The following is a 25,385-nucleotide window of genomic DNA, read 5'->3' on the forward strand; positions in this document are numbered from 1 at the left end:
GATTAATTCTGATGTTCAAATATGATTCATTCTGATGTTCAATTCTGATTCATCCTGATGTTCAAATCTGATTCATTCTGATGTTCAAATCTGATTCATCCTGATGTTGCGTAAGTGTTGTTTCTGTTTTAATAATGAAGAAAGAGAGTGAGGGAGAGCTAGGGGAGAGAGAGACAGGAGAAAGAGAGAGGGAGGGAGGGATAGATGGGGAGAGGAAGGATGGATGGTTGAGAAAGAGAGAGAGAGGGATGGTAAAGAAAGAGAGTGTGAGAGGGAGGGATGGTAGAGAGTGAGAGAGAGAGAGAGAGAGAGAGAGAGAGAGAGGGGGAGAGGGAACTGCCACTGGTGTTGCTGAATCAGGACCAGGCTGATGGGCTGATGGGTTGAGGGCTAGGCCGAGGGGCTGATGGGTTGAGGGGCTGAGGGCTAGGCCGAGGGGCTGATGGGTTGAGGGGCTGAGGGCTAGGCTGAGGGCTCAGGGGCTGAGGGCTAGGCTGAGGGCTCAGGGGCTGAGGGCTAGGCTGAGGGCTCAGGGGCTGAGGGCTAGGCTGGGCACAGTGGAGCAAGCTGACTCAGCATGGCTCCACTCCGCTCCCCTGCAGCCTCCCTCCTCTCATGCCTGCCTGGCTGCAATCCAGATCACGTGACAGGGAAGGGAGAGACTGGCGCTCTGCAGTAGCTATGCAGCGTGGGATGGTGGCTCTTTCTGAGAGAGAGAGAGAGAGAGAGAGAGAGAGAGAGAGAGAGAGAGAGAGAGAGAGAGAGAGAGAGAGAGAGAGAGAGAGAGAGAGAGAGAGAGAGAGAGAGAGAGAGAGAGAGAGAGAGAGAGAGAGAGAGAGAGAGAGAGAGAGAGAGAGAGAGAGAGAGAGAGATGTGGACCATTGAGGTCTGAAGAGAACAGTCAAGTTTGAGGCCCACAAGCACAACCCACACTCCCGAAATGTATTATTTCTAAATGTGGGCTGATTTCGTTAAAGAGGCTGCAGAAGATGTACTGTATTGGAGAAAAGTATAGTCCTCCCAACTGAATAAACAGTACTACAACACAGTACTTCATCTGAAGTATATTCCAGATTGTATAGATGGATTAGTATGTGAATATATTTTGTTTGTTGAATGTCTTGTAGAAGACCACTGGAGTGGTGCTCTAATCATCATGCCCCCCCATCTTCTCCACATTAGGTTGCTGTGATGTGAAGTGTTGTCTAAGTGTTGTCTAAGTGTTGTATAAGTGTTGTTTAAGTGCTGTATAATTGTTGTGTAAGTGTTGTTTACATGTTGTTTACATGTTGTTTAAGTGCTGTTTAAGTGTTGTTTCTGTGTTCTCTCAGGGTGGTGAGCACTGTTACTACCACGGCCAGGTGAGGGGGAAAGATGATTCCCACGTGGCCTTGTCTACCTGCAATGGGCTGCAGTAAGTGAATGAACAGCAGCAGTTGTATATATAATAATCCGTGCCTGGAATATGTGTGGAGATTCATCTGTGCTCTCGACAGCTGCTATTGACTCAGTATTGACTGTCTTCTCTCTTCACTTTGCCTCTCGTTCCCCCTGCCTTTTCCTCTCGTTCCCCCTGCCCTTGTCTCTCGTTCCCCCTGCCCTTTCCTCTCGTTCCCCCTGCCCTTGTCTCTCGTTCCCCCTGCCCTTGTCTCTCGTTCCCCCTGCCCTTTCCTCTCATTCCCCCTGCCTTTCCTCTCGTTCCCCCTGCCTTTGCCTCTCATTCCCCCTGCCCTTTCCTCTCATTCCCCCTGCCTTTCCTCTCGTTCCCCCTGCCTTTCCTCTCGTTCCCCCTGCCTTTGTCTCTCGTTCCCCCTGCCCTTGTCTCTCGTTCCCCCTGCCTTTCCTCTTGTTCCCCCTGCCTTTGCCTCTCGTTCCCCCTGCCTTTCCTCTCGTTCCCCCTGCCTTTTCCTCTCGTTCCCCCTGCCTTTCCTCTCGTTCCCCCTGCCTTTTCCTCTCGTTCCCCTTGCCTTTCCTCTCATTCCCCCTGCCTTTGTCTCTCGTTCCCCCTGCCCTTGTCTCTCGTTCCCCCTGCCTTTCCTCTCATTCCCCCTGCCTTTGCCTCTCGTTCCCCCTGCCTTTCCTCTCGTTCCCACTGCCTTTTCCTCTCGTTCCCCTTGCCTTTCCTCTCGTTCCCCCTGCCTTTGTCTCTCGTTCCCCCTGCCCTTTCCTCTCGTTCCCCCTGCCCTTTCCTCTCATTACCCCTGCCTTTCCTCTCGTTCCCCCTGCCTTTGCCTCTCGTTCCCCCTGCCTTTGCCTCTCGTTCCCCCTGCCCTTTCCTCTCGTTCCCCCTGCCTTTCCTCTCGTTCCCCCTGCCTTTGCCTCTCGTTCCCCCTGCCTTTGCCTGACAGCGGAATGTTTGACGATGGACTCTATCTCTATATAATGGAGCCTTTGCAACAGACTCACTCAATTGTAAGTTTTTCCTTCCATTTAGGTTTTTAACCATCTTTGCTACATAAATAAAATGGTTCTACCTCTACTTGTGCTACTGCTAGGATCACTTTTGCCACTTTTACCCTTACTAAAGCCCCCTTTACCCTTACTAAATCCTCTTTTACCCTTACTAAGGCCCCCTTTACCCTTACTAAATCATCTTTTACCCTTACTAAAGCCTCCTTTACCCTTACTAAAGCCCCCTTTACCCTTACTAAATCCTCTTTTACCCTTACTAAAGCCCCCTTTACCCTTACTAAATCCTCTTTTACCCTTACTAAAGCCCCCTTTACCCTTACTAAAGCCTCCTTTACCCTTACTAAAGCCCCCTTTACCCTTACTAAGGCCTCCTTTACCCTTACTAAAGCCTCCTTTACCCTTACTAAAGCCTCCTTTACCCTTACTAAAGCCTCCTTTACCCTTACTAAAGCCTCCTTTACCCTTACTAAAGCCCCCTTTACCCTTACTAAGGCCTCCTTTACCCTTACTAAAGCCTCCTTTACCCTTACTAAAGCCTCCTTTACCCTTACTAAAGCCCCCTTTACCCTTACTAAGGCCTCCTTTACCCTTACTAAAGCCTCCTTTACCCTTACTAAGGCCTCCTTTACCCTTACTAAGGCCTCCTTTACCCTTACTAAAGCCTCCTTTACCCTTACTAAGGCCTCCTTTACCCTTACTAAAGCCTCCTTTACCCTTACTAAGGCCTCCTTTACCCTTACTAAAGCCTCCTTTACCCTTACTAAGGCCTCCTTTACCCTTACTAAAGCCTCCTTTACCCTTACTAAAGCCTCCTTTACCCTTACTAAAGCGTCCTTTACCCTTACTAAAGCCTCCTTTACCCTTACTAAGGCCTCCTTTACCCTTACTAAAGCCCCCGTTTTACAGTAAAGGCACATTAGGTTATCTAGTGAAAATTGATACTTCATTGTCAATCTTGTTTTTGAAGGAAGTCCATGGTGTACTAATAATGAAGGACATATGACTAATCATCAATCAATCAAATTTATTTATAAAGCCCTTCTTACATCAGCTGATGTCACAGAGTGCTGTACAGAAACACAGCCTAAAAACACCAAACAAAAGTGCTGTATGTTTTGCCTCGCTAATCTCTCATTGATCTTTTTCTAAAGTCACATAAGCCCAGAACACCGTATCCCATTCAAGGTCCATGATGATAATGGAAAGGATAATGATCATGGAAATTATAATTATAATGGAATGACAATGACAATGGAAAAGATCATGATAATGGTAACGGAAAGGATTAATAACAATGGAAATGATAATGATGATGGGAATAATAACAATAATGGAATGATAATGACACCGGAAAGGATAATAATAATAATAGTGGAAAGGACAGTGATAGTGGAAATATTAATGATAATGGAATGATAATGATCATGGAAAGATTAATGGTAATGAAATGATAATGGTCATGGAAAGATTCATGGTAATGGAAAAGATCATTGTAATGTAATGATAATGTGTTTAGGGTAGCCAAGTATTCCATTTTATTTATTGATTAATGTTGACTCTGTAGTTGTGAAAACCTGATCATGTGCCTTGTTATACAGTGGAATGGGAATACCCTCCGATACCCTCTTCTTCTGTAACTTGACCCCTGTTCCCTGTTCCCTCCACCCTCATCACACCTCTGTTGACGGCCTGTTGACGGTTTCTCCCTCACAGGATACAGCCGCACGGCCCCACTCACTGCGCAGGATGCCCAGCCTCCAGTGGAACAGTGACTCAGAGGAACTGGGTAAGGTGTTCTGCATCTGACTGCCATCTTGGGTCTTGCATAACGTCCACCCGCCCTCCACCACTTTACATCAACACTCTCATGGCCTGTCTACCTGGCCTTCCAGAACCTCTCCTACTAACGCTGACATGAGATTCTTCTCATCTGGGTCAAGTACATAATGTCAAATACGTTCAAAAAACCCTGTGTTGCTCTCGATTTGGTTTGCCCAGTAGAGTGGAAGGTAAATTAACTTAAAGCATACCTCAACTTAATACTTTAGTGTATTTGACGCAGGTTGGGACTGTTGACACATAACCACAGAACCCAGCATGGTGACATCGGTATCCTGTCGTAGACCTCAGTGTGTTTATCGACCTTTGTTATTGTGTTCCCGTGTTTCTCTAGTGAAGGACGAGCGGCTGCTTTCGGAGCTGGACGACATGTCTTGGCTGAAGCGCAGGAAAAAGCGGGCTGTAAGTCTGTGACCTCATCAGTCCCTTAAAGGGATTTTGTAAAACACTCCACCTTCTCTAACCCTACCCTACCCTAACCCTACCCTAACCCTACCCTCACCCTACCCTCACCCTACTGTAACTATACCCTACCCTCACCCTACTGTAACTATACCCTACCCTCACCCTACTGTAACTATACCCTACCCTCACCCTACTGTAACTATACCCTACCCTAACCCTACCCTAACCCTACCCTCACCCTACTGTAACTATACCCTACCCTAACCCTACCCTAACCCTACCCTACTGTAACTATACCCTACCCTAACCCTACCCTAACCCTACTGTAACTATACCCTACCCTAACCCTACTGTAACTATACCCTACCCTAACCCTACCCTAACCCTACCCTAACCTTACTGTAACTATACCCTAACTCTAACCCTACCCTACTGTAACTATACCCTACCCTAACCCTACCCTAACCCTACTCTAACCTTACTGTAACTATACCCTAACTCTAACCCTACCCTACTGTAACTATACCCTAACCCTACCCTCACCCTACTGTAACTATACCCTACCCTAACCCTACTGTAACTATACCCTACCCTAACCCTACCCTAACCCTACCCTAACCTTACTGTAACTATACCCTAACTCTAACCCTACCCTACTGTAACTATACCCTACCCTAACCCTACTGTAACTATACCCTACCCCTAACCCTACTGTAACTATACCCTACCCTAACCCTACCCTAACCCTACCCTCACCCTACTGTAACTATACCCTACCCTAACCCTACCCTAACCTTACTGTAACCATACCCTAACTCTAACCCTATCCTAACCCTACTCTAACCATACCCTAACTCTAACCCTACCCTAACCCTACTGTAACCATACCCTAACTCTAACCCTACCCTAACCCTACCCTAACCCTACTGTGACCATACCCTAACCCTAACCCTACCCTAACCCTACTGTAACTATACCCTACCCTAACCCTACTGTAACTATACCCTACCCTAACCCTACCCTAACCCTACCCTCACCTAACCTCACCCTACTGTAACTATACCCTACCCTAACCCTACCCTCACCCTACTGTAACTATACCCTACTCTAACCCTACCCTAACCCTACCCTAACCCTACCCTCACCCTACTGTAACTATACCCTACCCTAACCCTACCCTAACCCTACTGTAACTATACCCTACCCTAACCCTACCCTAACCCTACTGTAACTATACCCTACCCTAACCCTACCCTAACCCTACCCTAACCCTACTGTAACCATACCCTAACTCTAACCCTACCCTAACCCTACTCTAACCATACCCTAACTCTAACCCTACCCTAACCCTACTGTAACCATACCCTAACTCTAACCCTACCCTAACCCTACTGTGACCATACCCAGCTCTAACCCTACTGTAACCATACCCTAACTCTAACCCTACCCTAACCCTACTGTAATCCTACTGTAACCCTACTGTAACCCTAACCCTACTATAACCCTACTGTAACACTAATCATACTGTAAACCTACTGTAACCCTACTATAACCCTACTGTAACCATACGGTAACCCTAACCCTACTGTAACCCTACTGTAACACTAATCATATTGTAAACCTACTGTAACCCTACTATAACCCTACTGTAACCCTACTGTAAACCTACTGTAACACTACTGTAAACCTACAGTAACACTAATCCTACTGTAACGCTACTGTAACCCTACTGTAACCCTAACCCCAATGTAAACCTACTGTAACCCTACTGTAAAGCTACTGTAACCCTAATCCTACTGTAACACTACTGTAACCCTACTGTAACCCTAACCCTACTGTAACAATAACCCTACTGTAACCCTAACCCTACTGTAACACTAACCCTACTGTAACCCTACTGTAACCCTACTGTAACAATAACCCTACTGTAAACCTAGTGTGCTACGTAGCCTCATGTTATAACCTAGTGTGCTATGTAGCCTCTTGTTATGACCTAATGTGCTATGTAGCCTCATGTTATAACCTAGTGTGCTATGTAGCCTCTTGTTATGACCTAATGTGCTATGTAGCCTCATGTTATAACCTAGTGTGCTATGTAGCCTCTTGTTATGACCTAATGTGCTATGTAGCCTCTTGTTATGACCTAATGTGCTATGTAGCCTCATGTTATAACCTAGTGTGCTATGTAGCCTCTTGTTATGACCTAATGTGCTATGTAGCCTCATGTTATAACCTAGTGTGCTATGTAGCCTCTTGTTATGACCTAATGTGCTATGTAGCCTCATGTTATAACCTAGTGTGCTATGTAGCCTCTTGTTATAACCTAGTGTTCTATGTAGCCTCATATAATCCTCTATTTTCTTCTCATCCTCTATAAATCTGTCATTGCTGTGTCAATATGAAAATTAACTAATCTGTGGCTTTTTCAGATGCCTAGGAATGTATTTGAGGAGATGAAGTATTTGGAGATTATGATCGTCAGTGACCATAATATGGTATGTGCCCTCAAAAGTCAAGCAACACTATCTAAACAGAAGACAGGAAACACGAATGAATACTTCAGCAATGTTTCATTATTTTACTGTTAAGAGTCTCGACAGCATTCCGTCGACACCAAGGAGGCTTGTTTTTCCTCCTCTCGTGTCCTATGCTTAGCCAGATACACCCACAAGAGAATGCAACACTGCTGAATGTAGTGGTGGATGCATGATTCATATCCTAGCTAACGTAACCGTGGTCCAGATGTGAAAACACCAGGCGTATTCTATTGTTGGTGTGGACCATCAAAAATCAACATGTATATTTTATGTATTTTCTAAAAGGGTGTGGTAGAAGCTTGTATGAGAATTGATTCATATTCCCCTTAATAATAGTTTTGAATAACATTTGTGTCATTGTTTTCGTGTGGTCTGCAGTATAAGCGACTCAAGACCAAGCAGCACACCAGGAACTCTGCCAAGTCAGTGGTGAACCTTGTTGATGCTGTGAGTAACATCTTCAGTTGGCTCTGAGAACTGATTCTTATTTTTATTTTAAAAAAAACTTTTATTCAACTGCAGATATTCAGACCTTCACCTCCTCTTTCTGGTGTATGTTTCAGGGTGTCCATCAGAACAATCTAGAATAATGTTGAACTGATTCTAATTCTCTGGCTCTTGTGTGACTAAATAATACTTTCAATGCAATCATAGTTGAATCAATCATATTTGAATCAATCATCAATCATAGTTGAATCAATCATATTTGAATCAATCATCAACCATAGTTGAATCAATCATATCTTAATCAATTATTGTGTTTGCAAAACACAAGTATATCGAAACGTTGAATTGACAGATTAATTGTTCAAATGTATATGTATTTTTTTGTTGAGAACAGCTGTTTACCATTTATATTGAAGTTCCCCTAGAGGTAGAACCCAGAATTGACCACTTCCTCATGTGTCATACACTACTTATCTCATGTACCCTGAGTCTCATGTTCCCTCAGTTTCCTGTATCTCAAATCTCCTGTAATCTGAGTCTCCTGTAATCTGAGTCTCTTGTAATCTGAGTCTTTTGTAATCTCAGTCTCTTGTACCCTCAGTCTCCTGTACCCTCAGTCTCCTGTACCCTCAGTCTCCTGTAATCTGAGTCTCTTGTAATCTGAGTCTCTTGTACCCTCAGTCTCCTGTAATCTGAGTCTCTTGTAATCGGAGTCTCCTGTAATCTGAGTCTCTTGTAATCTGAGTCTCTTGTACCCTCAGTCTCCTGTACCCTCAGTCGGCCCCATACATGTGTCTGTTATGTTCAGATTATACACTGTATCACTGTGCTTGTTGTTGCTCTGTGTAGCTGGGATGTGGAATAACAGTCTTGTGTCTCTCCTTGCTCCCAGTGTGCTGTATCCCCTGTTCTGTCCTGTCCTGTCTTGTCCCACGTCTTTCCCTGCTCCCAGAGTACTGTTTCCCCTGTCCTGTCCTGTCCTGTCCTGTCTTGTCCCATGTCTCTCCCTGCTCTCAGTGTGCTGTTTCCCCTGTCCTGTCCTGTCCCATGTCTCTCCCTGCTCTCAGTGTGCTGTTTCCCCTGTCCTGTCCTGTCCTGTCCTGTCCTGTCCCATGTCTTTCCCTGCTCTCAGTGTGCTGTTTCCCCTGTCCTGTCCTGGCATGTCATGTCCCACGTCTTTCCCTGTAATCAGTGTGCTGTTTCCCCTGTCCTGTCCTGTCCTGTCCTGTCTTGTCCCATGTCTCTCCCTGCTCTCAGTGTGCTGTTTCCCCTGTCCTGTCCTGTCTTGTCTTGTCCCATGTCTCTCCCTGCTCTCAGTGTGCTGTTTCCCCTGTCCTGTCCTGTCCTCAGACAGTACAGATGATCATTCACACCCAGTATTCTTCTCCTCTTCCTGTGCTGTGATCTCTCCATCTCTCTCTCTCTCTCTCTCTCTCTGTGTGTTCTCCCACTACCCCAACACGCTCCGATGACAGATCTTTAAGGAGCACCTGCACACACGGGTGGTTCTGGTTGCCGTAGAGATCTGGTCGGACAAGGACCCGATTCCCATCAGTGTGAAGCCTCTGGACATGCTGAAAGATTTCTCTAAATACCGGGCGCAGAGCATCAAGCAGCATACTGACGCTGTGCACCTCTTCTCGTAAGTGCTCTCTCCTCCCTGTTCCTTAGGGCCACCCCATACTGATGCTGTAGTAAGTATCTCTTGCACACAGAGCCCCTTTATGGCTTCCCAGATCAGTAGATCATGTTAAAGGACTAGGCCCTAATGCTTTTGCTTTAACAACAAAGCAACCTTTTTCCATCCACTTTCATTTTTCCTCCAAGGGTGGCTGAAATACCACTCACATGTCCAGCATATGTCTGTCTGCCTGTCCACCTGTCTGTCTGTGTATCTGACTGCCTGTCTGTGTGTCTGTCTGGTAGTTACTCTGTGTCTCTTCGATGCACAGCAATGTGACCTTCCACTATCGCCGAAGCAGTGTAGCGTACTTCGGGGGCATGTGCTCTGTGAGCCGTGGAGTAGGGGTCAACGAGGTGAGTCTAATGTCCAGGATCATACATTTTTATTATTATGACAGAACAGACTAGTAACTGCTAATGTTTTGTACCTGTAGTATGGCACCACATGGACTATGGCTTCGTCACTCTCCCAGAGCTTGGCACAGAACCTCGGCATCCAGTGGGATCCAGCCGCAAAGAGAAGTACATAGACCAGCTCACATTCATCACTGCACATTCATATATGTCTCACAGATTTACAAAGCAGTCCTTTTAAAAAATATATTATATCTCATTTTAAAATCTATGTTTAAAATTTGGAATAATTTTAGGCACATATGTTTCTTTGATGGACATGCTGTGTGTTGTTCTCTCTCACAGAGGAATGCGGCTGCTCTGATTCCTGGGTGGGCTGCATCATGGAGGACACTGGGTAATGGGCTGCTGAACTACTGTTATTCTCACTCTCTGTTTCTGTCTATGTCTCGCTCTCCCTGTCACATGTGCCCCCCTCACACACACATACACACAGACAGATATATATATATTTATATATATATACACTACCTGTCAAAAGTTTGGGGTCACTTAGACATTTCCTTGTTTTTGAAAGAAAACAGCAGTCTCAACGTCAGCAGTGAAGAGGCGACTCCGGGATGCTGGCCTTTTAGGCAGAGTTGCAAAGATTGTCTAAGAGGACAAGTACTTTTTTAATGTACTTGTCCTCTTGCTCAGTTGTGCACCGGGGCCTCCCACTCCTCTTTCTATTCTGGTTAGAGCCAGTTTGCGCTGTTCTGTGAAGGGAGTAGTACACACCGTTGTACGAGATCTTCAGTTTCTTGGCAAGTTCTCGCATGGAATAGCCTTCATTTCTCAGAACAAGAATAGACTGACGAGTTTCAGAAGAAAGTTCTTTGTTTTTGGCCATTTTGAGCCTGTAATCGAACCCACAAATGCTGATGCTCCAGATACTCAACTAGTCCAAAGAAGGCCCGTTTTATTGCTTCTTTAATCAGAACAACAGTTTTCAGCTGTGCTAACATATTTGCAAAAGGGTTTTCTAATAATCAATTAGCCTTTTATAATGATAAACTTAGATTAGCTAACACCACGTGCCATCGGAACAGAGGAGTGATGGTTGCTGATAATGGGCCTCTGTACGCCTATGTAGATATTCCATAAAAAAATCAACCATTTCCAGATACAATAGTCATTTACAACATGAACAATGTCTTCAATGTATTTCTGATCAATTTGATGTTATTTTAATGGGCAAAAAATAGCTTTTCTTTCAAAAACAAGGACATTTCTAAGTGACCCCAAACTTTTGAACGGTAGTGTATAGAGAGAGAGGGGGGAGAGGGAGAGGGAGAGAGAGAGAAGGATAGGGAGAGAGAAACCACAGTCTCTCTCTATGAGCTGCTAACCACCTAGCGCCCCTGCTTCTCTCTATGAGCTCCTAACCACCAAGCCACCCCTCTCTATGAGCTGCTAACCACCTAGCCACCCCTCTCTATGAGCTGCTAACCACCTAGCCACCCCTCTCTATGAGCTGCTAACCACCTAGCCACCCCTCTCCATGAGCTGCTAACCACCTAGCCCCCCTCTCTATGTGCTGCTAACCACCTAGCGCCCCTGCTTCTCTCTATGAGCTGCTAACCACTGAGCCCCCCCTCTCTATGAGCTGCTAACCACCTAGCCACCCCTCTCTATGAGCTGCTAACCACCTAGCCACCCCTCTCCATGAGCTGCTAACCAACTAGCACCTCTGTCTCTCTCTATGAGCTGCTAACCACCTAGCACCCCTGCCTCTCTATGATCTGCTAACCACCTAGCCACCCCTATCTATGAGCTGCTAACCACCTAGCCACCCTTCTCTATGAGCTGCTAACCACCTAGCCCCCCCTCTCTATGAGCTGCTAACCACCTAGCGCCCCTGTCTCTCTCTATGAGCTGCTAACCACCTAGCGCCCCTGTCTCTCTCTATGAGCTGCTATCCACCTAGCACCCCTGCCTCTCTCTATGAGCTGCTAACCACCTAGCGCCCCTGCCTCTCTCTATGAGCTGCTAACCACCTAGCACCCCTGCCTCTCTCTATGAGCTGCTAACCACCTAGCACCCCAACCTCTCTCTATGATAGTAGGCCAATGACAGGATGTATAGAGCTGTATCTGCAGCCACCAGAGGCTGTGCAGGGTCATGACCTGCGGTAGCATGTGATAGTTGCCTTGACTTCATGCTTGTGTTGTTGACAGTGGCTCGTGTTGCACACTGGTCCAGAGTCACCTGACGTGAATAACATCTGCCACACCTTTCACTCTCACGCTAGGACATGGTCAATGAACAGTTGGATGATAAAGGTGGATCTATTCCTTTCCCCCCTCAGGGTCCAGCATCCCCGGAAGTTCTCCAAGTGCAGCATCTCAGACTACAAGGCGTTCCTGCTGAAGGGCGGTGGATCATGTCTCTATAACAGGCCGACCAAGGTGAGTAGTTTACTTTGCGGTCGCTGAACATCAAAAGAGCGATACTGTGGCCTCCCGGGTGGCGCAGTGCCATCAGAGTCCCTGGGTTCGCGCCCAGGCTCTGTCGTAACCGGCCGCGACCGGGAGGTCTGTGGGGCGACGCACAATTGGCCTAGCGTCGCCCGGGTTAGGGAGGGCTTGGTCGGTAGGGGTGTCCTTGTCTCATCGCACACCAGCGACTCCTGTGGTGGGCTGGGCGCAAATGTGCGCTAGCCAAGTTGGCCAGGTGCACGGTGTTTCCTCCGGCGCATTGGTGCGGCTGGCTTCCGGGTTGGATGAGACAAGCACTGTGTTAAGAAAATTCAACAACAACAAAAAAAGCAGTGCGGCTTGGTTGGGTTGTGTAATCGGAGGACGGAGATAGAACATGACTTTCAACCTTCGTCTCTCCCGAATGGTGCACATTGTGACGGGAGTTGTAAGCTGAATCACTGAGACAAGATAGTAGCTACTACTAACAATTGGATACCAGGATGCTCACTAAGAAATTGGGGAGAAAAGGGCTAAAAGGATGCTCAAAGAACAACAACAAAAAAAGAACCAATATGGCTGTTTAATACTGTGTATAACCAGTCATTCAGATAGCATTATAACCCTCTGATTCTGTTTGTTTGGGCAGCTGTTTGAATCTACAGAGTGTGGGAATGGATACATTGAGGTGGGAGAGGAGTGTGACTGCGGAGATAGAACAGTAAGTTACTATTAAATACTAGTTTATTTACTTCTCATTAATATGGTTCAAATACAGTGTCAGACTGGTGCTGCCGTCTATGTTGTAGGAGTGCTACAAGGACTGCTGTAAGAAGTGTTCCCTAGCTAATGGTGCACATTGCGCTGACGGACCTTGCTGCAACAACACTTGTCTGGTAAGAGCTGTTTAATCACTGTGTCAGGATGCTCACTAAGAACCAATATGGCTGTTTAATCACTGTGTCAGGTTGCTCACTAAGAACCAATATGGCTGTTTAATCACTGTGTCAGGATGCTCACTAAGAACCAATATGGCTGTTTAATCACTGTGTCAGGATGCTCACTAAGAACCAATATGGCTGTTTAATCACTGTGTCAGGATGCTCACTAAGAACCAATATGGCTGTTTAATCACTGTGTCAGGATGCTCACTAAGAACCAATATGGCTGTTTAATCACTGTGTCAGGATGCTCACTAAGAACCAATATGGCTGTTTAATCACTGTGTCAGGATGCTCACTAAGAACCAATATGGCTGTTTAATCACTGTGTCAGGTTGCTCACTAAGAACCAATATGGCTGTTTAATCACTGTGTCAGGATGCTCACTAAGAACCAATATGGCTGTTTAATCACTGTGTCAGGATGCTCACTAAGAACCAATATGGCTGTTTAATCACTGTGTCAGGTTGCTCACTAAGAACCAATATGGCTGTTTAATCACTGTGTCAGGATGCTCATGAACCAATATGGCTGTTTAATCACTAGGTTGAACCAATATGGCTGTTTAATCACTGTGTCAGGTTGCCAATATGGCTGTTTAATCACTAAGAACCAATATGGCTGTTTAATCACTGTGTCAGGTTGCTCACTAAGAACCAATATGGCTGTTTAATCACTAATCAAGAACCAATATGGCTGTTTAATCACTGTGTCAGGTGCTCACTAAGAACCAATATGGCTGTTTAATCACTGTGTCAGGTCTCACTAAGAACCAATATGGCTGTTTAATCACTGTGTTGCTTAAGAACCAATATGGCTGTTTAATCACTGTGTCAGGATGCTCACTAAGAACCAATATGGCAGTTTAATCACTGTGTCAGGTTGCTCACTAAGAACCAATATGGCTGTTTAATCACCAGTATGTTTTTTTGTGTTTAGTGTTGTTTAAGAGACCTGATAAGATTGGTACAGGAAATCCCGGTCTCTTGTTCTCTCTTTCTATGTTAGTTCTACCCACGTGGTTACAGTTGTCGCTATGCGGTGAATGACTGTGACATCTCAGAGACATGCTCAGGAGACTCTGGCCAGGTGAGTTGGGCTCTAACCATTCATTTCTGAAACAGGATGAAACGTTCAGCTGTCTTAAAAGGAAATATTTTTTATGTTGATCATTGTAGTGCCCTCCCAACCTCCACAAACAAGATGGCTACCAATGTCAAGTCGACCAGGTGGGCAGCATGATCACTAAGCCACAAGGACATACTGTATACCTATTCAGATGATGTGATTTAGAAAATGATTGTCATTATGAACTTGCTTGAACATATAGGGAATGAATGAGTATACTCAGTGATTCTACACATGCATTGCTTGCTGTTTGGGGTTTTAGACTGGGTTTCTGTACAAGCACTTTTTGACATCTGCTGATGTAAGAAGGTGCTATGTAAATACATTTTGATATGATTTGGTCTCTTTAGGGACGCTGCTACAGCGGAGAGTGCAAGACCAGAGGAAACCAGTGCAAATATCTCTGGGGCCCAAGTGAGTTCAGAATCCCTCTTGCTTAAGTTACTCAATGCCAGTACAGTGGCAAGATATGTCATATAAAATGCAGAGAATCTGAGACTTGTACTTTAGTGATATTAGCTTGTAGTGAGGTGTGGTAATCCTCCTCCCTTTCTCCTCTCCTGTGTTACCTCCTTGTGCAGAGGCGGGAGCGTCTGAGAAGTTCTGCTACGAGAAGCTAAACACAGAAGGAACCGAGAAGGGTAACTGTGGAAAGGATGGAGATAAGTGGCTCCAGTGCAGCAAGCAGTGAGTTTTACAGCTGATACCAAATATACACTGGTGTACACTGTAGTCATGTACTATACCAGAACAAATAGTCAAGTACTGCTGTGTCTGTTCTACATCAAATGTAATATTCACAAATTGTCAATGTTCCCTTAGTCAATTCAATTCAAGGGGCTTTATTGGCATGGGAAACATGTGTTAACACTGCCAAAGCAAGTGAGGTAGATAATATACAAAAGTGAAATAAACAATAAAAATGAACAGCGAACATTACACATACAGAAGTTTCAAAACAATAAAGACATTACAAATGTCATATTACTTATATATACAGTGTTGCAACGTCTCCGATTCTCCCTCTGCAGTGATGTGTTCTGTGGGTTCCTGCTGTGCAGTAATATCGGACACAACCCCCGCATCGGCACGATGAAGGGAGACATCACTCGTACCTCCTTCCACCATCAGGGCAGGCCGGTGAACTGCAGGTGGATACAACCTCCTCACCTGTCAACGCACAGAGACAACATACAGATACTAACTCGCCTCTCTCTCTCTATGGTCTCTCTCTCTCTCTATGGTCTCTCTCCCTCTCTATGGTCTCTCTCTCTCTATGGGCTCTCTCTCTCTCTCTCTCTCTGGTCTCTCTCTATGGTCCCTCTCTCTCTCTCTCTCTCTCTGTCCTCTCTCTCTCTCTCTCTCTCTCTCTCTCTCTCTCTCTCTCTCTCTCTCTCTCTCTCGTCTCTCTCTCTCTCTCTATGGTCTCTCTCTCTCTCTCTCTCTCTCTCTCTCTCTCTCTCTCTCTCTCTCTCTCTCTCTCTCTGTCTCTCTCTCCAGTGGTGGCCATGTTCTTTTGGACGATGAGACTGACTTAGGCTACGTGGAGGACGGAGCGCCCTGTGGGCCGTCCATGATGTGCCTTGACCACAAGTGTCTGCCCATCCAGTCCCTCAACATGAGCACCTGCCCCAGCGGGCCCAACGGCCAGGTGTGCTCATCCCACGGGGTGAGTCCAGGGGAGCTGGCGGCCCGTAGGATGAATTTGGCCTGTGGTTTGTTTAAGTTTTCTGGGAGGGGGGCAGTGTTGGACATTAAAAGACTGTAAAAAAAACCAGCTCCAAGTGATTTTAATTTAAGAAATTTGTTCCCAAGTATTTCCCACACATAATAGAGACACAACGTGATTGGATACAAATGTAAGGTTTGAAATTATTATGTTTTAGTCAAACATATCTGTTTGGGCTTCTTGTGGTCAATTTGCAGTCCACAAATGATCCCGCAGCTGAATCTAGTTGATGATCCCTGCTCTAGGTGTACCCATATGAAGCTGAATCTAGTTGATCCCTGCTCTAGGTGTACCCATATGAAGCTGAATCTAGTTGATCCCTGCTCTAGGTGTACCCATATGAAGCTGAATCTAGTTGATCCCTGCTCTAGGTGTACCCATATGAAGCTGAATCTAGTTGATCCCTGCTCTAGGTGTACCGATATGAAGCTGAATCTAGTTGATGATCCCTGCTCTAGGTGTACCCATATGAAGCTGAATCTAGTTGATGATCCCTGCTCTAGGTGTACCCATATGACCCGAGCCCAGAATTACAACCTTGAAGGCTTTGTTATTAGCCATAAGGGCCCACAATGATTTCTCCAATGACACAGTGTCAGCAAGTGAATTATTCACTACAATTTCACCAATCGTGTAAAATCCCCAGCATGCAGTAGTAATTGAGCCTGGGGACGAGTTTAACAAGGATGACATATTCATTTGTCATGGAGCGTAGATTAATGAATTCCTCCCTGCCGCCTCTCTTCCTCCCTTTGTCCTACCTGGCCAGGTGTGTAACAACGAGGCGACGTGCACCTGTGACACCACCTGGGCGGGGACTGACTGCAGCATGCCCGACCCTCCCAAGGAGCCTGCACCCACAGAAGACGAAGAACCAAAAGGTTTGTTTCCGTCTCGTTTTCAGAACCTATCTATGGTAGACTAAAGTAACATGCTTCCCTGACTAGAATCATTCCTTTGACTGTTAGATCAGATTTACGGCAGTTGGTTTTCAAATACCTTCTTCGGTCTAAAGATCAGAGCTACAGTTGAAGTCGGTAGTTTACATACACCTTGCCGAATACATTTAAACTCAGTTTTCACAATTCCTGACATTTAATCCTAGTACAAATTCCCTGTCTTAGGTCAGTTAGGATCACCACCACTATTTTAAGAATGTGAAACGTCAGAATAATAGTAGAGATAATTATTTATTTCAGCTTTTATTTCTTTCATCACATTTCCAGTGGGTCAGAAGTTTACATACGCTCAATTAGTATTTGGTAGCATTGCCTTTAAATTGTTTAACTTGTTAGCCTTTCAGGTTATGTCGATATAGGCCTCGTTTTACTGTGGATATAGATACTTTTGTACCTGTTTCCTCCAGCATCTTCACAAGGTCCTTTGCTGTTGTTCTGGGATTGATTTGCACCTTTCGCCCCAAAGTACGTTCATCTCTAGGAGGCAGAACACGTCTCCTTCCTGAGCTGTATGACGGCTGCGTGGTCCCATGATGTTTATACTTGCGTACTATTGTTTGTACAGATGAATGTGGTACCTTCAGGCGTTTGGAAATTTCTCCCAAGGATGAACCAGATTTGTGAGGGTCTACAATTATTTTTCTGAGGTCTTGGCTGATTTCTTTTGATTTTCCCATGATGTCAAGCAAAGAGGCACTGAGTTTGAAGGTAGGCCTTGAAATACATCCACAGGTACACCTCCAATTGACTCAAGTACTGTCAATTAGCTTCTAAATCAGAAGCTTCTAAAGCCATGAGATAATTTCCTGGAATTTTCCAAGCTGTTTAAAGACACAGTCAACTTAACGTATGTAAACTTCTGACCCACTGGAATTGTGATACAGTGAATTATAAGTGAAACAATTGTTGGAAAAATGACTTGTGTCATGCACAAAGGAGATATCCTAACTGACATGCCAAAACTATAATTTGTTAACAAGAAATGTGTGGAGTGGTTGAAAAACAAGTTTTAATGACTCCAACCTAAGTGTATGTCAACTTCCGACTTCAACTGTATATGTCACAGAACATTTGCACATGTCAAAGTGAATGGAAGGTCCTTGAAGATGGCTATGGCATTTAACTAGTGTGCCTTTTAATTCTTCTTTGACTGTTTTTCGTTTATAGATGTTTTCAATCCTTTTTTAACTTTCAAATATATATATATTTTATATCTGCTTTTGTTGCTCTTATTGTTTTATTGTGCTATTTTATAGTTTTTTTTTAAGTGCTAATTTTAACAGCACTTTAAGTTGCTGATGCTTGTATGAAAGATGCTAAACAAATCAATATGATTCTAATCATGAAAGTTATTATTCTGGAATAGGCACAGAGATACATCTAATGATTCCCAGGTGAATAAGTGCTGTAGCTGTGGCCTCTAATATCATCACAGATATAGACATCATGATATCATCACAGATATAGACATCATGATATCATCACAGATATAGACATCATGATATCACCATCATCACAGATATAGACATCATGATATCACCATCATCACAGATATAGACATCATGATATCACCATCATCACAGATATAGACATCATGATATCACCATCATCACAGATATAGACATCATGATATCACCATCATCACAGATATAGACATCATGATATCACCATCATCACAGATATAGACATCATGATATCATCACAGATATAGACATCATGATATCATCACAGATATAGACATCATGATATCATCACAGATATAGACATCATGATATCACCATCATCACAGATATAGACATCAATCCCTTCTAGACAACTTCCTAGACAAAACGTTTCACTGTCATAGTAGAACACCCAAACAGTATATTTGACCTCTTAGCCTCCCTATCACATCAAAACGTTTCACTGTCACAGTAGAACACCCAAACAGTATATTTGACCTCTTAGCCTCCCTATCACATCAAAACGTTTCACTGTCACAGTAGAACACCCAAACAGTATATTTGACCTCTTAGCCTCCCTATCACATCAAAACGTTTCACTGTCACAGTAGAACACCCAAACAGTATATTTGACCTCTTAGCCTCCCTATCACATCAAAACGTTTCACTGTCACAGTAGAACACCTAAACAGTATATTTGACCTCTTAGCCTCCCTATCACATCAAAACGTTTCACTGTCACAGTAGAACACCCAAACAGTATATTTGACCTCTTAGCCTCCCTATCACATCAAAACGTTTCACTGTCACAGTAGAACACCCAAACAGTATATTTGACCTCTTAGCCTCCCTATCACATCAAAACGTTTCACTGTCACAGTAGAACACCCAAACAGTATATTTGACCTCTTAGCCTCCCTATCACATCAAAACGTTTCACTGTCACAGTAGAACACCCAAACAGTATATTTGACCTCTTAGCCTCCCTATCACATCAAAACGTTTCACTGTCACAGTAGAACACCCAAACAGTATATTTGACCTCTTAGCCTCCCTATCACATCAAAACGTTTCACTGTCACAGTAGAACACCCAAACAGTATATTTGACCTCTTAGCCTCCCTATCACATCAAAACGTTTCACTGTCATAGTAGAACACCCAAACAGTATATTTGACCTCTTAGCCTCCCTATCACATCAAAACGTTTCACTGTCATAGTAGAACACCCAAACAGTATATTTGACCTCTTAGCCTCCCTATCACATCAAAACGTTTCACTGTCACAGTAGAACACCCAAACAGTATATTTGACCTCTTAGCCTCCCTATCACATCAAAACGTTTCACTGTCACAGTAGAACACCCAAACAGTATATTTGACCTCTTTAGCCTCCCTATCACATCAAAACGTTTCACTGTCACAGTAGAACACCTAAACAGTATATTTGACCTCTTAGCCTCCCTATCACATCAAAACGTTTCACTGTCATAGTAGAACACCCAAACAGTATATTTGACCTCTTAGCCTCCCTATCACATCAAAACGTTTCACTGTCACAGTAGAACACCCAAACAGTATATTTGACCTCTTAGCCTCCCTATCACATCAAAACGTTTCACTGTCATAGTAGAACACCCAAACAGTATATTTGACCTCTTAGCCTCCCTATCACATCAAAACGTTTCACTGTCACAGTAGAACACCCAAACAGTATATTTGACCTCTTAGCCTCCCTATCACATCAAAACGTTTCACTGTCATAGTAGAACACCCAAACAGTATATTTGACCTCTTAGCCTCCCTATCACATCAAAACGTTTCACTGTCATAGTAGAACACCCAAACAGTATATTTGACCTCTTAGCCTCCCTATCACATCAAAACGTTTCACTGTCATAGTAGAACACCCAAACAGTATATTTGACCTCTTAGCCTCCTATCACATCAAAACGTTTCACTGTCATAGTAGAACACCCAAACAGTATATTTGACCTCTTAGCTTCCCTATCACATCAAAACGTTTCACTGTCACAGTAGAACACCCAAACAGTATATTTGACCTCTTAGCCTCCCTATCACATCAAAACGTTTCACTGTCATAGTAGAACACCCAAACAGTATATTTGACCTCTTAGCCTCCCTATCACATCAAAACGTTTCACTGTCATAGTAGAACACCCAAACAGTATATTTGACCTCTTAGCCTCCCTATCACATCAAAACGTTTCACTGTCACAGTAGAACACCCAAACAGTATATTTGACCTCTTAGCCTCCCTATCACATCAAAACGTTTCACTGTCACAGTAGAACACCCAAACAGTATATTTGACCTCTTAGCCTCCCTATCACATCAAAACGTTTCACTGTCACAGTAGAACACCTAAACAGTATATTTGACCTCTTAGCCTCCCTATCACATCAAAACGTTTCACTGTCACAGTAGAACACCTAAACAGTATATTTGACCTCTTAGCCTCCCTATCACATCAAAACGTTTCACTGTCACAGTAGAACACCCAAACAGTATATTTGACCTCTTAGCCTCCCTATCACATCAAAACGTTTCACTGTCACAGTAGAACACCCAAACAGTATATTTGACCTCTTAGCCTCCCTATCACATCAAAACGTTTCACTGTCACAGTAGAACACCCAAACAGTATATTTGACCTCTTAGCCTCCCTATCACATCAAAACGTTTCACTGTCATAGTAGAACACCCAAACAGTATATTTGACCTCTTAGCCTCCCTATCACATCAAAACGTTTCACTGTCATAGTAGAACACCCAAACAGTATATTTGACCTCTTAGCTTCCCTATCACATCAAAACGTTTCACTGTCACAGTAGAACACCTAAACAGTATATTTGACCTCTTAGCCTCCCTATCACATCAAAACGTTTCACTGTCACAGTAGAACACCCAAACAGTATATTTGACCTCTTAGCCTCCCTATCACATCAAAACATTTCACTGTCATAGAACACCCAAACAGTATATTTGACCTCTTAGCCTCCCTATCACATCAAAACGTTTCACTGTCACAGTAGAACACCCAAACAGTATATTTGACCTCTTAGCCTCCCTATCACATCAAAACGTTTCACTGTCACAGTAGAACACCCAAACAGTATATTTGACCTCTTAGCCTCCCTATCACATCAAAACGTTTCACTGTCATAGTAGAACACCCAAACAGTATATTTGACCTCTTAGCCTCCCTATCACATCAAAACGTTTCACTGTCACAGTAGAACACCCAAACAGTATATTTGACCTCTTAGCCTCCCTATCACATCAAAACGTTTCACTGTCACAGTAGAACACCCAAACAGTATATTTGACCTCTTAGCCTCCCTATCACATCAAAACGTTTCACTGTCATAGTAGAACACCCAAACAGTATATTTGACCTCTTAGCCTCCCTATCACATCAAAACGTTTCACTGTCACAGTAGAACACCCAAACAGTATATTTGACCTCTTAGCCTCCCTATCACATCAAAACGTTTCACTGTCACAGTAGAACACCCAAACAGTATATTTGACCTCTTAGCCTCCCTATCACATCAAAACGTTTCACTGTCACAGTAGAACACCTAAACAGTATATTTGACCTCTTAGCCTCCCTATCACATCAAAACGTTTCACTGTCACAGTAGAACACCTAAACAGTATATTTGACCTCTTAGCCTCCCTATCACATCAAAACGTTTCACTGTCATAGAACACCCAAACAGTATATTTGACCTCTTAGCCTCCCTATCACATCAAAACGTTTCACTGTCACAGTAGAACACCCAAACAGTATATTTGACCTCTTAGCCTCCCTATCACATCAAAACGTTTCACTGTCACAGTAGAACACCCAAACAGTATATTTGACCTCTTAGCCTCCCTATCACATCAAAACGTTTCACTGTCACAGTAGAACACCCAAACAGTATATTTGACCTCTTAGCCTCCCTATCACATCAAAACGTTTCACTGTCACAGTAGAACACCCAAACAGTATATTTGACCTCTTAGCCTCCCTATCACATCAAAACGTTTCACTGTCACAGTAGAACACCCAAACAGTATATTTGACCTCTTAGCCTCCCTATCACATCAAAACGTTTCACTGTCACAGTAGAACACCCAAACAGTATATTTGACCTCTTAGCCTCCCTATCACATCAAAACGTTTCACTGTCATAGTAGAACACCCAAACAGTATATTTGACCTCTTAGCCTCCCTATCACATCAAAACGTTTCACTGTCACAGTAGAACACCCAAACAGTATATTTGACCTCTTAGCCTCCCTATCACATCAAAACGTTTCACTGTCACAGTAGAACACCCAAACAGTATATTTGACCTCTTAGCCTCCCTATCACATCAAAACGTTTCACTGTCACAGTAGAACACCCAAACAGTATATTTGACCTCTTAGCCTCCCTATCACATCAAAACGTTTCACTGTCACAGTAGAACACCCAAACAGTATATTTGACCTCTTAGCCTCCCTATCACATCAAAACGTTTCACTGTCATAGTAGAACACCCAAACAGTATATTTGACCTCTTAGCCTCCCTATCACATCAAAACGTTTCACTGTCACAGTAGAACACCCAAACAGTATATTTGACCTCTTAGCCTCCCTATCACATCAAAACGTTTCACTGTCACAGTAGAACACCCAAACAGTATATTTGACCTCTTAGCCTCCCTATCACATCAAAACGTTTCACTGTCACAGTAGAACACCCAAACAGTATATTTGACCTCTTAGCCTCCCTATCACATCAAAACGTTTCACTGTCACAGTAGAACACCCAAACAGTATATTTGACCTCTTAGCCTCCCTATCACATCAAAACGTTTCACTGTCACAGTAGAACACCCAAACAGTATATTTGACCTCTTAGCCTCCCTATCACATCAAAACGTTTCACTGTCACAGTAGAACACCCAAACAGTATATTTGACCTCTTAGCCTCCCTATCACATCAAAACGTTTCACTGTCACAGTAGAACACCCAAACAGTATATTTGACCTCTTAGCCTCCCTATCACATCAAAACGTTTCACTGTCATAGTAGAACACCCAAACAGTATATTTGACCTCTTAGCCTCCCTATCACATCAAAACGTTTCACTGTCATAGAACACCCAAACAGTATATTTGACCTCTTAGCCTCCCTATCACATCAAAACGTTTCACTGTCACAGTAGAACACCCAAACAGTATATTTGACCTCTTAGCCTCCCTATCACATCAAAACGTTTCACTGTCACAGTAGAACACCCAAACAGTATATTTGACCTCTTAGCCTCCCTATCACATCAAAACGTTTCACTGTCACAGTAGAACACCCAAACAGTATATTTGACCTCTTAGCCTCCCTATCACATCAAAACGTTTCACTGTCACAGTAGAACACCCAAACAGTATATTTGACCTCTTAGCCTCCCTATCACATCAAAACGTTTCACTGTCATAGTAGAACACCCAAACAGTATATTTGACCTCTTAGCCTCCCTATCACATCAAAACGTTTCACTGTCACAGTAGAACACCCAAACAGTATATTTGACCTCTTAGCCTCCCTATCACATCAAAACGTTTCACTGTCACAGTAGAACACCCAAACAGTATATTTGACCTCTTAGCCTCCCTATCACATCAAAACGTTTCACTGTCACAGTAGAACACCCAAACAGTATATTTGACCTCTTAGCCTCCCTATCACATCAAAACGTTTCACTGTCACAGTAGAACACCCAAACAGTATATTTGACCTCTTAGCCTCCCTATCACATCAAAACGTTTCACTGTCACAGTAGAACACCCAAACAGTATATTTGACCTCTTAGCCTCCCTATCACATCAAAACGTTTCACTGTCACAGTAGAACACCCAAACAGTATATTTGACCTCTTAGCCTCCCTATCACATCAAAACGTTTCACTGTCACAGTAGAACACCCAAACAGTATATTTGACCTCTTAGCCTCCCTATCACATCAAAACGTTTCACTGTCATAGTAGAACACCCAAACAGTATATTTGACCTCTTAGCCTCCCTATCACATCAAAACGTTTCACTGTCATAGTAGAACACCCAAACAGTATATTTGACCTCTTAGCCTCCCTATCACATCAAAACGTTTCACTGTCATAGTAGAACACCCAAACAGTATATTTGACCTCTTAGCCTCCCTATCACATCAAAACGTTTCACTGTCATAGTAGAACACCCAAACAGTATATTTGACCTCTTAGCCTCCCTATCACATCAAAACGTTTCACTGTCACAGTAGAACACCCAAACAGTATATTTGACCTCTTAGCCTCCCTATCACATCAAAACGTTTCACTGTCACAGTAGAACACCCAAACAGTATATTTGACCTCTTAGCCTCCCTATCACATCAAAACGTTTCACTGTCACAGTAGAACACCCAAACAGTATATTTGACCTCTTAGCCTCCCTATCACATCAAAACGTTTCACTGTCACAGTAGAACACCCAAACAGTATATTTGACCTCTTAGCCTCCCTATCACATCAAAACGTTTCACTGTCACAGTAGAACACCCAAACAGTATATTTGACCTCTTAGCCTCCCTATCACATCAAAACGTTTCACTGTCACAGTAGAACACCCAAACAGTATATTTGACCTCTTAGCCTCCCTATCACATCAAAACGTTTCACTGTCATAGTAGAACACCCAAACAGTATATTTGACCTCTTAGCCTCCCTATCACATCAAAACGTTTCACTGTCACAGTAGAACACCCAAACAGTATATTTGACCTCTTAGCCTCCCTATCACATCAAAACGTTTCACTGTCACAGTAGAACACCCAAACAGTATATTTGACCTCTTAGCCTCCCTATCACATCAAAACGTTTCACTGTCACAGTAGAACACCCAAACAGTATATTTGACCTCTTAGCCTCCCTATCACATCAAAACGTTTCACTGTCACAGTAGAACACCCAAACAGTATATTTGACCTCTTAGCCTCCCTATCACATCAAAACGTTTCA

The 25,385-nt window shown here is 43.7% G+C and overlaps 1 protein-coding gene across 4 annotated transcripts in view; it reads left to right on the top strand.

Annotated features, from left to right (window-relative positions):
• Positions 1-25,385, top strand: part of LOC118386444 (disintegrin and metalloproteinase domain-containing protein 23-like) — a 60,474-nt gene that overhangs the window by 19,439 nt on the left and 15,650 nt on the right. For all 4 annotated transcript variants that reach the window (XR_008140220.1, XR_008140219.1, XM_052523021.1 and 1 more), the window contains exons 5-24: positions 1,332-1,414; positions 2,349-2,412; positions 4,126-4,198; positions 4,586-4,653; positions 7,086-7,151; positions 7,572-7,640; positions 9,116-9,282; positions 9,593-9,677; positions 9,758-9,845; positions 10,023-10,074; positions 12,028-12,127; positions 12,786-12,857; positions 12,946-13,032; positions 14,086-14,166; positions 14,256-14,306; positions 14,556-14,619; positions 14,787-14,892; positions 15,237-15,356; positions 15,706-15,874; positions 16,704-16,815. Coding sequence is in view for 2 of the 4 variants with exons in the window: in XM_052523021.1 (XP_052378981.1) it covers positions 1,332-1,414; positions 2,349-2,412; positions 4,126-4,198; positions 4,586-4,653; positions 7,086-7,151; positions 7,572-7,640; positions 9,116-9,282; positions 9,593-9,677; positions 9,758-9,845; positions 10,023-10,074; positions 12,028-12,127; positions 12,786-12,857; positions 12,946-13,032; positions 14,086-14,166; positions 14,256-14,306; positions 14,556-14,619; positions 14,787-14,892; positions 15,237-15,356; positions 15,706-15,874; positions 16,704-16,815 (1,777 nt within the window). In the remaining 2 variants the exon portion in view is untranslated. The remainder of the gene's footprint in view (positions 1-1,331; positions 1,415-2,348; positions 2,413-4,125; positions 4,199-4,585; positions 4,654-7,085; positions 7,152-7,571; positions 7,641-9,115; positions 9,283-9,592; positions 9,678-9,757; positions 9,846-10,022; positions 10,075-12,027; positions 12,128-12,785; positions 12,858-12,945; positions 13,033-14,085; positions 14,167-14,255; positions 14,307-14,555; positions 14,620-14,786; positions 14,893-15,236; positions 15,357-15,705; positions 15,875-16,703; positions 16,816-25,385) is intronic.

The sequence above is a fragment of the Oncorhynchus keta genome, chromosome 7 (assembly GCF_023373465.1).
Source record: "Oncorhynchus keta strain PuntledgeMale-10-30-2019 chromosome 7, Oket_V2, whole genome shotgun sequence".
NCBI lineage: Eukaryota > Metazoa > Chordata > Actinopteri > Salmoniformes > Salmonidae > Oncorhynchus > Oncorhynchus keta.